This window comes from Varanus komodoensis, unplaced genomic scaffold, assembly GCF_004798865.1.
Source record: "Varanus komodoensis strain SLA01 unplaced genomic scaffold, ASM479886v1 scaffold18_1, whole genome shotgun sequence".
Classification (NCBI taxonomy): domain Eukaryota; kingdom Metazoa; phylum Chordata; class Lepidosauria; order Squamata; family Varanidae; genus Varanus; species Varanus komodoensis.
In genome coordinates, this window is record NW_025335548.1 from 3,720,690 (window position 1) to 3,733,721 (window position 13,032).

Genomic DNA, 13,032 nt, shown 5'->3' on the forward strand with positions numbered 1-13,032 from the left:
GCCTGTCTCCCGCGACGTCCCGGTTGCGCCTCACGCAGGCACTGCCCGACTGCGGCGTCGGGGATGCCTCTCTGGAGCCGGCGCCTTCCTGCTAATCCTGCCCAGTGGCAGCGCGGGCCTGGAAGGCTCTTCCGCAGAGGCAAGCACCGCTCCGTTGCCCAGTGTGCTGCGGAAACTTGGAGAGAGCGTCTGGCACGTCCAGGCCCGGCCCGTCGGGTTCTACTTCTTCCATCCACCAGTTGTTTCCCTTCTTCTTGGGACGGCAGGGCGGAGCAAGGCCCCTCAGACGCTTCCCAAGCCGCGCTCCACGCAGAACGACCCGCCCCCGCGGGGCTGCATCTTCGGGGCGCGTCCCCCCGCCTAGAGGAGCAGCTGCGGGGCCCTCGCGTGTGGCGCTCCAGCCAGCGCCTCCTACCGCACCCCGCCCGAAACTCCTCCTCGGTGCAGAGGCAACATGATACCATAATGCCCCGCTAGAAGCGGGGCAAGTCGAGGCTCGAACTTTGCACCTCCTCGGCTCCCAAGCGGCGGCGCTGCGGCGAAGTGCGGGGCCCGCTCCCCTCCACGCTTCCCCACCCTGAGCCACGCCACCGAGCAGTTTTGGGGAGGGGGGCATGGAGGAGGTCACCGTTTTCTATCTCAGCCGCTGGCACCTTTCCCTCCGCCCCAAAACGCCCCGTTATAGTAGCAGAAAAGTTATGCGAGCTCCCTGGAATAAGCCGAAGGGGGGAACGTCCGCCGCGGCGCCTGCCCGGCTGCTCCTGCTGCTCAGCTGCTGCACGGCGGCCGCCCAGGCGTACAACCTCGACGCGCAGCGCCCGCTGGTCTTCCAAGGGCTCAATGGGACTTTGTTTGGCTATTCGGTGCTGCTGCACAGCTCCGGCCCCAGCCGATGGTAAGTGGCGCGCCTGCCTCCGCTCAGGCTCAGCCTAACACTTCCCTAACTGCCCACTACTAACAAAAAGGACTGTTTAATGGGAGCGGGGGTGCTGCGTCAGCTTAGCAAATCGCGTGCCCCCTTCCCGGAGTTGCTGCTGAGGAAGGCAAGGAAGAGCCTGACTTTATTGCGCGTTTCTTTGAAGCGTGCACTCCCCGTCCCTTCCAAAATCCTAGTTGTTCGCGGAGGAAGATTGCGTCTGCATTACAATGATGCGGACTGGCAAAGTTTTCTTCAAACGCATCCCTGTACCTGTCCAGGAGGTTTGTCGATGAATGCCTGTTTGGTCACTACTGGAGAGATTCGTATACTTGCTGCCTTTTTTATTTGTCCTTGCTCCTCTTCTTCAGGCTTGTAGTGGGCGCTCCTAAAGCCAACTGGACTGCCAATAACTCAGTGGTGAACCCAGGCACAATTTTCAGATGCCAGATTGGGAAGAATCCTGCCAGAGACTGTGAACCACTCCAGCTTGGTGAGTGGAAGCCGAACACAGTGACTGGGCTGTCTGTCCAAGATCGGTTGGAAAAGATGTACAAGCTCACTGTATATCACCGTTCGGTGGTGCTACTTTTTCATTCTCTCTGTTTGCCTCCAAAGATTGAAAATCATACACAGAGTTACTGAAGTTACTTCACTTTCTCACTCTTCTTTCTTTCTTCTGCAAAAAAACTAGGAAGTCTATCAGCTCTGTGTGAAATGACTAACTGCAGCCCCGGCACAAAGCTTTTTACTTTGATCTTGACATTTGGTTCTTGGTAAATTTGCAGAGAAGGGTACATTTCCCCTTCATAGTGTGTCAGCGGTTAGATTGTTTATATTCCCCTGTATCTTGACTAGTTTAACAAATGTATTAATTTATATTTGGTTGTGTTTTTCTCAAGAAGATCCCCAAGGCAACACATATAATTAAAAACAGAGACCCAATAAGCAAAGAAAGCATGAAGTACAATCATGGAGTTACTTAGAAGTAAGTCTCATTTAGTTCAGTGCTGCTGTTTACCCCTTTCAGTTTGTGTTCTGACTTGCAGCTATAAAAATACTAAAAACACCATAAAAGTCAGCAAGCAACAAGGTAGAATATTTTAGTTTTGGATAAAAAATGATTTGGGTATACACGGGAAATAGAATAGGTACATACACTAATGCAGAATCTGGATCTCTGAAGCCCATTACAAAGGGTTCAAATGCACTTCACTCTATGCTGAATTGTGGAATTACTCCTTTAAAATTTCAGCTGCCAAATATTAAAAACCCATTGGCTGTTTGTAGATGACAAGTCAGTTGTCTGGTTATGACTACACTGGCTCAAGACTAAAACTGATATTTGAAAAACGTATACACACTCATTTCCCGCCTGTCTCTCTCAACGTTCACAAACCACTTATTTTATAAGCTCATGGGAACTTAAGATAACTCTTTTGAGGTATTATAGAGGCAAGAGTCCAAGAGTTTTGAAGCCAGTATCACTCCTTATTGCAGTAAGTTAGATGGAGGAAGGAGCAATCCCTCAGATTTTAACATTATGGTGAGAAGAGTTTAAACTGGACATAAAAATGTGACTTCCCTAAAAGCTGAAAAATGGGGCGTCTCATGGATAAATCAGTACAGGAAGGCTGTCAGCACTGTGTATCTGCTTCCACAGTGTGTAGTGCTGTATAAAATACACTCATTCCAGGAATAGGGTCTTTGTATGGTGTAGTGGTTAAGAGCATGGGACTGGGACTCAGGTGATCTGGGGTCCTGGCCCTGCTCAGCCATGGAGCCAACTGGGTGACTTTGGGCCAGTCACAGACTCTCAGCCCAACCTACCTCACAGGGTTGTTGTTGTGGGAATAAGATGAAGGAGGAGATGTAAGCTGCCTTGAGCCCTTTGTAGGAGAAAGACAGGATATAAATCGCAATATAAATAAATAAATGTCCCCTGCAGACTTTTTCCAGGATACTGCATGGTGTTGTGATGCTTTGAAGACTAGGAAAATTTCCATGTATGGATGTTCGTGGACTGGGTCACACAGGCACGCTCATCGCCTCATGGCTGCCGCAGCAAGAAGTGGCATGTATGTGCAAAGGGACCGGCACAGGGAAAGAGTCAGTGCTGCCTCGGACGCCGTGCTTTTCCTGTTGCACAGCCAGTTGCAATTCATCAGAGTGGTGAGTGATCCACTGGATGTGGGAAGGGTTGTAGTCCAGCGATTGTACTCTCTCTTTGCATTCAGAAGGTCCCAGTTTCTGGTCTCTCTGAGGAGGCCTGAGAAAAGGCTCCTGTCCAAGACCCTGGGAAGCCAGCACCAGGCATCCTGGGAATGCTGGTCTGCATGGACCAGTCAGCGAGATAGATCTGAAGCACCTCAAAATGTCGGGGCCTGAACCTGGGACCACCTGCATGCGGAGCTTGCAATCTGCCACCAAGATAATACCCTTCCCCTGCCTTTGTATTGCTTACCACTTGATGAATTTGAGCTGGCTGTGTGACCAGGTTCCTCACTAACCCTCATTGTGCAGAGCAGATACGTTTCTCCACTGCTTTTCTGAGAGTCCTGCTGGCATGTGCAAATATTAACATTCTAACTACCTGAGAGGAAGAGCCCCAGGCTGGCACATCAAGCAAGGAGTGGGGGCTTTTACTTATGAATGGATCCGTTGGTGGAGAGGGGTTCCTTCCCCTTCTCATGCATGGGGTTCCCAGCCTCTCGTTGGAAGTGGGGTGCTTGCTTGCACCCGGATCAGCTTGTGTGTGCACCAACTTGCCACCTGATAGCAGCGAGCTGAGGATCGCACTGCCTCGTGAGCAGCTCTGCTTCTTGGTGCCCTCTCCTGCTTTTCCAGATGACACGTTCTTGGTGGCAGCATTCCTCATGCAGGCACCGCAGGGAAATCCGTGCCTCTCTCACACAGTATCGGGGCAAAATGGAGGAATGCTACCAGGGAATGCCTCCAGGTTCGCAGCAACCCGCCCCCCCCCCACCCGCCGCCGCCACTTCCTAGGAAAAGCAGCTGGTGTGGCAATGCCCCTTGGTTCGCATTGCACTCTCCGTGCTGGCACCGGGCTTTGGAGAGCCCGTGGGTGAGTCCTCCCCTTCCTGAGTGAGCCGGTCTCTGCCGGTCTGCTGTTGCCATCTGCTGTTCACATGACTTCTTGCCCAGTCTGCACAGGCACCGGAGGGAGAGGGCGAGGCAGGAGGGCAGGGGGCTGTTACTGCTGCGCCTTCCTCCGGGCACTGCTCACCTGCTTACAGGACACAGGCAGCCATGGCAAGGAGGGGGAGAAACAGAACCGGGAGGCCCTAGCAGGCCCAGTGTTGGTTCACAGGCATTTGCAGGGCTCCGTGAGCCCCACCCGGGTTAGCTAGGCCGGCGCTTCGCCTGGCACCTACTGCCACATGAGCTCCCCGGGGTGTTGCTGCAGCCAGTCTCATGCTTGCCACTGAGCTTGCTTCCTAGCTGCCTACCTGGTTCCTGCTAGGTGAACCTGCTAATGCATGGGAGGATAGCTGAGTTGGAGCAGCAGCAGTAGTGCCAGGGTGGCAGGGATTGCCAAGGAACGGCGGCTCCAGGTCTGGCTGCAGGGGCTGGCAGTGGGCCTCCTGCGGTGGTCTGGGCCTCAGGGATCACCTCGCACTGCCCCTGACCTCTCTTTCAGGGTTAACTGTCCCCCAACACATTCACTTCTATAGCTCTGCTTCTGCAAAGCTGAATTTCTGGGACGCCAGTGCTGTTGGTCCCGTGCAAACCCAGGCACTGTGACTGTGCCGGCAGCCGGATCTCTCTGTTGTCCAGTTTGGATAAGCTGTAACTTACCTGCAGCACACTTGAAATGCTGTCCCTGAAGATGGTGTTCCAGAAGAATGATACTACTGCTTGTGATGCTGAAGGACCTATATCTCTGTGTTTTCTATTAGACTGTGTTGAACTACATGGACACAGGTATCTGCACTCCTCTGCTTACCCATAGGAACCCTACGTACTTGCAGAGTCCAGATCCAAGGCATTGTCCAATTACCGAACCGAGAGCTATATTTTATCAAAGCCAGAGTCAAGGCCTGGTCTGCTGGCAAGAGCTCCCTGGGGTTGCTCCTTCATGGTTGCAGCCTGCTTGTTCACCTGTCTCTGGCCCACATAAGAGCACTGGTGAGGAGAGGAGTCGATGCTGCTGCTTACCTGCTTGCTCATCTTCTCTCTTTCTGTCCATCGGAGAAGGTGGCCGGCATGATGATGGAGAGGAAGGGAAGCATCAGCAGCTGGTGTCCATGGCAGTGGGAAGGGAGACTCCGTGGACAGGAGCAGTGATGGTGTCCGGCTCAAGGGCCCTCTGATGCCTTGGCCACTCATTCCTATGCATGTCAGAACTGAACTGTCTGTAGTACAAAAGCCTGTTGCTTCCGTCAAACATTTTGTATTATCTCATTCCTAAACCTAGCTACTGCCTCTCAAATTTAACTTTCAAAAATGGTAAAGAGCAGGGAAAGAGAGATGCTGTTTCTCCTTGATAGCTGTGACTTCTTTCAGCTTCTTTATATAACCATGCGGATGTACTCAAAATAGCTGTCTGAAGATTTGAGCATAAAAAGTGAAGAAGTGCTCAAGTGCAAAGAGGAATGTGCACACACATACGCACAGAGCCACCTCTACAAGTCACATTGGGTAAAGGGAGTTAAGTCTGCTGTCCTGTGCACACTTAACCTGGAAGGATGTCCAAGTGGATTAAATAGTCCACCATGAGTAGATGAAATAGAACTTGCTTGTTGTACTGTAATGCTGTGAGAAGCACAGTATCTTGCTTCTAAGGATGGATGTTGACTGACAAAAGCCATTGGTTGATACCACCTTTTTGTTAAAATAAAATAAAGACATTAGAAGCAGCAGACTTAGTAACCACCTCTCCATTCTCAGAGCTGCTAGCAAAGATATCAGAAAAGTTTCATATGGGAATATTTTAAGATCCTTCATGAAGAATGATTATTAATTGTGATGTATTTTAAGCATTTTTATCTCTGTTCCTTGCAGAGTGGCTTACATGCAGTCAGAAAAAACAGCTGCCCTTGTCTGAAGGCTTACAGTCTGAAAAAGGCATCAAATGAAAGTCATGGGCGATGGGAGGGAAGAAGGAAAAAGCCAGGCTGGTGGAATGGCCATACTTTCCATCTCATCTCTCTCTGTTGCAGCCTTTAGATGGATCCCGTTTCCTCTTAGGGTGTACTCCTGTGCCCTCTGTTGTAGATGTATGGAAGCCACTGTACTCGGGCATGCATGGATCCAATGTGTAGAGTGAGGTACAGCAGTGACCTCTCTCTCTCTCTCTCTCTCGCTGCTGCTGCTGCTGCGCCTTGTGCCCTGCACTTCTTCTAGACAGCCATTTTTTGGCCATCTAAGTGAAGTACCAGGAGGGAGAAGCAATGGGACAGATGCCATTTAGATGCAATGTTGGGAGCCCATAAGTTGGCACCTTTCAGATCTCGGTTAGAGAAGCTTCCACAGCTTCCCTAAAGCTGTGCCCCAGATGGCATGCCCAGTGGCCAAGGATTGTGGGAACTGCTGTTCAGATCATCTGGAGGGCTTCAGGGTGGCTACCCCTCCCAAGCATCACCTTTCTTGGGACTGCTGCTGCTGCTGCTGCTAATGAAGCAGATGGAAGAGAATCCATTTAGTTTGCAAGTGTTGAATCCAAATACAGCAGAGCAGTGGTTTGCAAAATACATGCATGTAAGCACAGAAATCTGAAACTGAACGACATGACTTTGGGAATCTGTTTTCAAATTGGAGAATTTCACCAATAATGTGCTTCCAAATCAGCCTGTCAGCAATGGGGTCAAGTAGGTTGAAAATGAAGAGCTGTCTCAAGATTAATAATCACATAAATAGGACTTTGGCATGATTTATGATTTTACAATTCGGTTTAATATGAATACACGTCGCTGTTCTGAGCAATGAGTTAAATACAAGGATTGCTCATAGAACTGGGCTATGTCTGAGAACAGGGAAAGAAAATTTGATGGACAGAGAAGCAGTCCTGCAGAAAGCAGGGCTAGTGACTTGGGCAAACAGTGACTAGCCATGTTTCCTACAGGATTATGTTGTTCTAGTTTAATCCTGCTGGGTGGTGCTTTTGTAGACAGGACAGGAGGGCTTCTAGTCAAGGGGGCCACCCTAAGTCGGAGACAACTTGATGGCCCATAACAACAGTTTAATGCTATACATGTGTATTAAGAGGGAAGCAGCACTGAGTATTATAGGGCCTATTTCCAGATAAGTCTGTGTTGGATTGTAGCCTTAGAATAGCATGATGAAAACCTGCCATAATAACCAAGCTTCCTTTAAATATGCTAAAAAGCGCAGGAGGTATGTTTCCTTCATGTTGCTTGTGGTACACTTTGCAGAAGCATCTGTAAGATGAATGAATCTGTTCAAAGGAAGGTTGTTTTTTGAGTGGCTTTCCTTTCACAGATCTGAATGGAATGGGGCAAGAGCTGAAAAGTACCTTCTGGAAGAGCACAAATCAGTGGGACTTGCCACAAAATGTTGCATTATGTCTCCCACCTGTTGAAGCTTGATACCTAGCTTGGTGATGCATGGAGGGGATGCTTTCAGCTTTAATCTTCCTATGATACTTCCTAATGTTATAGGCTTCAACAAGCTACTTCCTTCTTCCTCTACCTCAACTTGGTGCCCCCGCATTATTTAAGAGCTAGAAACATTAGCTCCTGTGCAACTGTTTTGAGATTTAAAAAAAATCCTTTTCCTTTTAATTTAACACACATTTATACTTCTGTGTATTGAAGGAATCCCACTGCAATCCTGCTTTTCATTGACCACACTTTGGTTCCAACTTTAATATGCTTTTAAGAAAAAGAGTTACACCAAGTGGTCTTAGGTGCATGTCGTTCACTTCTATGACCCTTTGACTGTTTCAAAAAGGTGTTTTTTCTTGCTTAGCAAGTACAGTTCTAAAGTTTTAAAAAAGCTGACATTTGTAGTTTAGGTGTGAAGGATTGTCTCTCTATTTTAGCCCATACATGACTGCAGAATATCTATCTTGACAAGGAACCATGCTTCCTTTCATATAAGAGTTGCTTTCAATGGTCTGGGGACCAATTTTCTGCACTTTCTGGAATCATTTGCCAGCAGCCTTTGCCGGTGCAGTGCTGGCAGAGAAACCAGTCAGTTCTGTCTTAGAGCAAGGTGCATGGGAAGCATGCAACTTGTTTGAAAGTAAAATCATGGTCTCTGGAATGGTGCTATTTTGCTTTAAAACAAGATGCAGGCTCTTCATATGCCTTTTTTCAAGGAAATGTGTGTTTCTTTTATTGCTTCAGCCACAGCAAATTTGTGGTGTGGCAGGGAAGGCAGCAAAATTCTTTTGGGGACAAGGTTGGGGAGCAGGCAGTCCACCGGCTGTGTGTTGCCCAACTGCCCTGCTTTAAGGCTGCCTTTCTTATCTTTAGTTATGCGCAATTTACATACCATGAAATGCATAAACGTGAGAATGGTATAAAGATTTGGTTTCTCCCATGCTTGGTGGTGGTTGTTTTTAAAACTCAAGTTCTTTCCATCCTGTTTATGGAGAAAGGTTCAAATCATGGCAACTTTGTCTTCCCCTTCCTTTTTTTTTAAAGAATTGAATGAAATTTTTAGCTACCCCTACTCTGTACCCTTTAAGGAACCAAACTTTAAAAGTAACATAACCATGGCTCTTTGGGTAAATTTATGCAGGACACCATCCTTTTCAAGAAGAAATTTCTTGAAGAGAGTGTTATAGCCATAAAATAATCTTGTAGCTCCCTCACATGGAAGACTGATAGTTAAGCTTGCATGCCTGCATGAATGAAAGCAGTGTGGCCTTGTGGTTACAGTGTTGGACTGAGACTCGGAGGATCTGGACACCAACCTCCCTTTGGCCACGGAACTCAATGGGTGACTTTGCCCCAGTCACTGACTCTCAGCCTGGCCTGTTTCACAGAGTTGTTGTGACAATGAAATGGAGTGGAGAAGGTGGCCATGTAGGGTTTCATGTTGGATATAAATGAATGGAATAGCATAAAACGCATACTTGTCTTGGAGTAAGCCCTTGAAACATAGTTGGACTTGCTCCTGAGAAACTATGTACAGGATTGCACTGTAAGTATCTTAGTTGAGTTTACATATAAGTAGAGTCTAAACTAAGTTTAATTAAAAGTATATATTGTTGAGGTCTCTCCATTTCCTGTGAAAATGTTTTGGAAGATGTTTATGATGAACGGAAGAGCATACCAATTAAAAACAAAGGTGCAGGATTCATTTTAAAAACAAATGTTTAAATGTCTCTGTTGCAGGTAGTAATAACCACATAGATTTGCCCTGAGGAAGCTGCTACGATGTTATGTGGTTACAAGCTGCCACCAGCAGTGCGCCTTTACTTTTCTCTGAAACTGGAAGTGCTTATATACTGATCGGTTTATAGATAAGAGTGCCTTGCAGAAGTATTCCCCTTCCCCTGGATTTTCTACAAGGAATTGAAAACCTGGAATTGAACTGGATTTAATTGGCATTGTTACCTCTTGATGTCCCTTCTTGGATGCATGCCATAATGCAGTGAGCCAGTTTAAGAGTGTCAGAAAACCAACAGCAATGCTTCCAGAAGGCCAGGCTCTCTCACTAGTTGGTTCTTCTAGCCAGGTTGCCCAAGATGAAATGATTGAAGTGGAGACACCAGGCCACGAGGCATCCACCCACTTCAGTAATGACCATCCTCAGAAGAGAATGGATGTCTCTAATGGTGTTGGGGTGGAGAATTCTGTGAAACTCTCTTCATCACAAATACATAATTCAGAGAACCAATCTGGCCAATATAGTAATCAAACATATTACATAATTGGAAATGAGAAATGAAGTAGTTGTATTCTTGCTGCCAAAACAAGCCTAGGAGCAGATTGTGGTAGCGGCCATGAACTGTTACAATCAAAAATCAGAGTAAAGCTGAAAAAGATCACTAACAGAAGCATAGTGGCAAAATACAACTTAAATAACATTCCTGAAGAATTTAAAGCCCATATAAATGACAGATTTGCATTACTGAACTAAATTGACCATGAAAAACAACAACTGTGGACTGAAACTGGAGACATTATTAGAAACGAATGCTAAAAGCAAGAGTAGCAAAAAGAAAACACTCATAATGGCTAAGGACAAGCAAGACACAAAAGCAGAAGCTCACAGAAATAGGATCGGAATCCTAAATGCAGCTTTTCAGCAACCACCTTGTAGAGATTAAAAGTAACTATTACAAAGGCCAGTGCACAGAAATTGAACAACAGAAGGGCAAAAACAAGAGACCTTTTATAGAAGATCCAAGAAATCAAAGGAAAATTTAAGCCTAAGGTTAGGAATGCTGAAAGACCAAGAGAGGAACATTCCAGCTGACCAGGATAAAATAAAGTGAAGAGGGAACCAATATAAAAAAAGAGATAAAAGGATGACAGAGTCCTTTGAAGAGGAATCCTATGAGAAAAAACCTGGAATATTGGAAGGTGAAGTGAAAACTTCTCTGCAGTATTTAGTGCCTGAAGTAGTAGAGTATTGAGGAAGCTATTCCAAGCTGCAGAGAATGAACCAGTCCAAATACAAGGATAAACCAACAAATATGGAATATAAAACAATGGTTCACAGATTGGAAGCATACCATTCCAAACCCCAAGAAAGGAGAGGTGCTAAGCAGTTCGGTAAACATAAGGCCATTGCACTAATTTCTCGTGCAACCAAAGTGATTCTGAAGGTGTTGAAACAATATTGATGTATATGGAATGAGAAATGTCTGATATTAAAGCTGGATTTCAGAAAGGAAGAGACACTCAAGATCATATTGCAAGTATACTAGAGTGCACCAAAGAATTTAAAAAGAAGAACAGTTTATGCTTTATAGGATGTTTCATCAAGATATCCACACCTTTATATTCCTGGTCACTATGTATGGATGTGAAAGCTGAACAGCGAAGAAAGCTGACAGGACAAAAATAGATTCAAAAGGAAAAAAAGTATTGCTGGAGGAGAACTTTGCAAATACCCTGGACTGAAAGTAAGATAAGCAAATGGGTCCTGGATCAAGTCAAGCCAGAACTTTTCCTAGAAGCAAAAATGACAAAACTGAAGCTGTTGTACTTTGGGCACTTTGTGAAAAGACTCATTGGAGAAGACAACAGTACTAGGGAAGGTTGAAGGCAGAAGAAGAGGAAGGCCGAATATAGAATCACAGAATAGTAGAGTTGGAAGGGGCATGAAGGCCATCAGGTCCAACCCCCTGCTGTTGCAGGACGCCAAGTCACACCACCCCACTCAAATATGATATGTATCAATTTCATAAAGGAAGTCAAAGCCTTGACAATACAACAGCTGAGCAAGGCTGGCAAGGATAGGACATTTTGGAGGGTGTTCCTTCGTGAGGTAGCCATAAATCAGAGACGACAGCACTTAACAACAGAACCTTTTGGTGTACACAAGATACTCAACACTGCAAAGGTTCAACGTATTTTTATTGGCGTACAAAAGTGAGGCAAACAAACTCACTTGTTGGTCGTGTAAGTATTCATTCCCTTTGCTGTGACATTCCTAAGTAAACTCTCTGCAATCCACTGCCTCCAGAAGCCACCTAAGTAGCTGTATTGAGTCTATGTGCATGCAGTTCCCATGCCATATGATCTCAGATGAAATGCACTTGTTTTTAGAAGCCCCCATAGTGTTTTGGAGAGCAAATCTAAGCAAATAGCTTCATGACAACCGAGGAGTTATCAAAACAGCTTTGAGATGAAGATGCTCAGAAGCACCAATCTGGATTGAGATTTTTTTTAAAATTCCCGAAGTGTAACCATCCTCCAGAGCACTGTTAATTCCATTATTACAAAACAGAAAGAATGTGGTTCCAACTGCCATTCTGCCTAGAAAAAAACTTGTTTACTGGGTAAGGAGGGCATTAGCCAGAGAAACAATCAAGAGGCCAAAGAAGCTGGAGACCTCTGCTGCTGAGATGCGAGACATAATCTTTGGGAAAGCAATCGCCTGGTTGTTCTACAAAGTTAGCCTTTATGGAAGAGTGGTGAGAAGGAAGCCATTGCTGAAACAAACTCATATCAAAGGCCAGGGTAGAAGGCCTCCATCTGTGCCAGTACAGCAGAATGACCTGCACTACGTAGGCTAAAAAATTTGTCCAGGAAGATCTGGAGGGTGGGAGGATCGTCAAGCAAAAGTTACCTTTGCTGCTCTTGCTGCCCTGCATTGGATGATACCTCCAAGTTCAGGTGTTTTGATCACTGAGAGGATAATGGATTTTTTTCCTTGATTAAAAAAGGCAGCATGAGCGGTTGGAATACATTGGTGGGTTGCAACATGAATATCAGGGCACCTGAATCCTCTGAAAATATCAGTGCAAAGGGCAGAAAGAAATCCTTGCCTGGAAGCAGCCTCAGGGAGTACAAGCAGGGCGTTCAACAAGGTGAAGACCTTTTCGTAGGCATTTTATTTTTTACATTTCTGTTATTTTAAAAGCTGTTGCATGACTAAGTCTTTACACTCCTCCCCCGCTTTAGTTTTATATTGTAGCCTTAAACTTTTAAAGGTTTTATATTACATTTTATTGTGCTGCATTTTATAGTTTTAATCCTCGCAAACCACCCAGACAGCCTGGACTATTGGGTGGTGTAGAAGTATATTATATAAATAAAGTTTTCTTGCTCAGGGTGCTAGCCAGCCATGCTTTTTTTGGGGGGGGGGGATGTTCAATTCCATCGCCCTCCCTCTGGTTTTCTGTGCTGCCTTCTGCAGAAAATTAGCATTTGGTGGTCACTGAGCATGCTCAGTCCTGACTGTTTTTCTAGAGTTGTTCTGGCATTTCTGCAAGTGGCTCCTCCCACATCCTTGTCCACCCCTGTTGGAGGACTTGTTCTCACGCTACTGTTTTATACACGTGTGCTGGTGGAGGAACATCGTCCGCCACTGCATCTCCCAGCTCTACACTGACAACGTTCCAATGGCTAAACACATCGAATTCCTTTACTCCTGTGTTGTGCCATCAGTGTGCTGTGTGATACCATCCTGCTTGTGTGACTTAGAATTATACTAGCGTAATACGTTAA

At 46.1% G+C, this 13,032-nt stretch overlaps 1 protein-coding gene across 5 annotated transcripts in view; it reads left to right on the forward strand.

Moving 5' to 3' along the window:
- The first annotated feature begins 377 nt into the window (after positions 1-377).
- The window catches only part of ITGA4 (integrin subunit alpha 4), a 55,352-nt gene continuing 42,697 nt past the window's right edge, over positions 378-13,032 (forward strand). For 3 of the 5 annotated variants that reach the window (XR_006414415.1, XM_044427019.1, XM_044427020.1), the window contains exons 1-2: positions 378-895; positions 1,288-1,409. Coding sequence is in view for 4 of the 5 variants with exons in the window: in XM_044427019.1 (XP_044282954.1) it covers positions 615-895; positions 1,288-1,409 (403 nt within the window). In the remaining variant the exon portion in view is untranslated. Of the gene's footprint in view, positions 896-1,287; positions 1,410-2,864; positions 3,089-11,224; positions 12,393-13,032 lie in introns of those variants that run through there. The other 2 variants (XM_044427022.1, XM_044427023.1) reach the window with 2 other exon arrangements.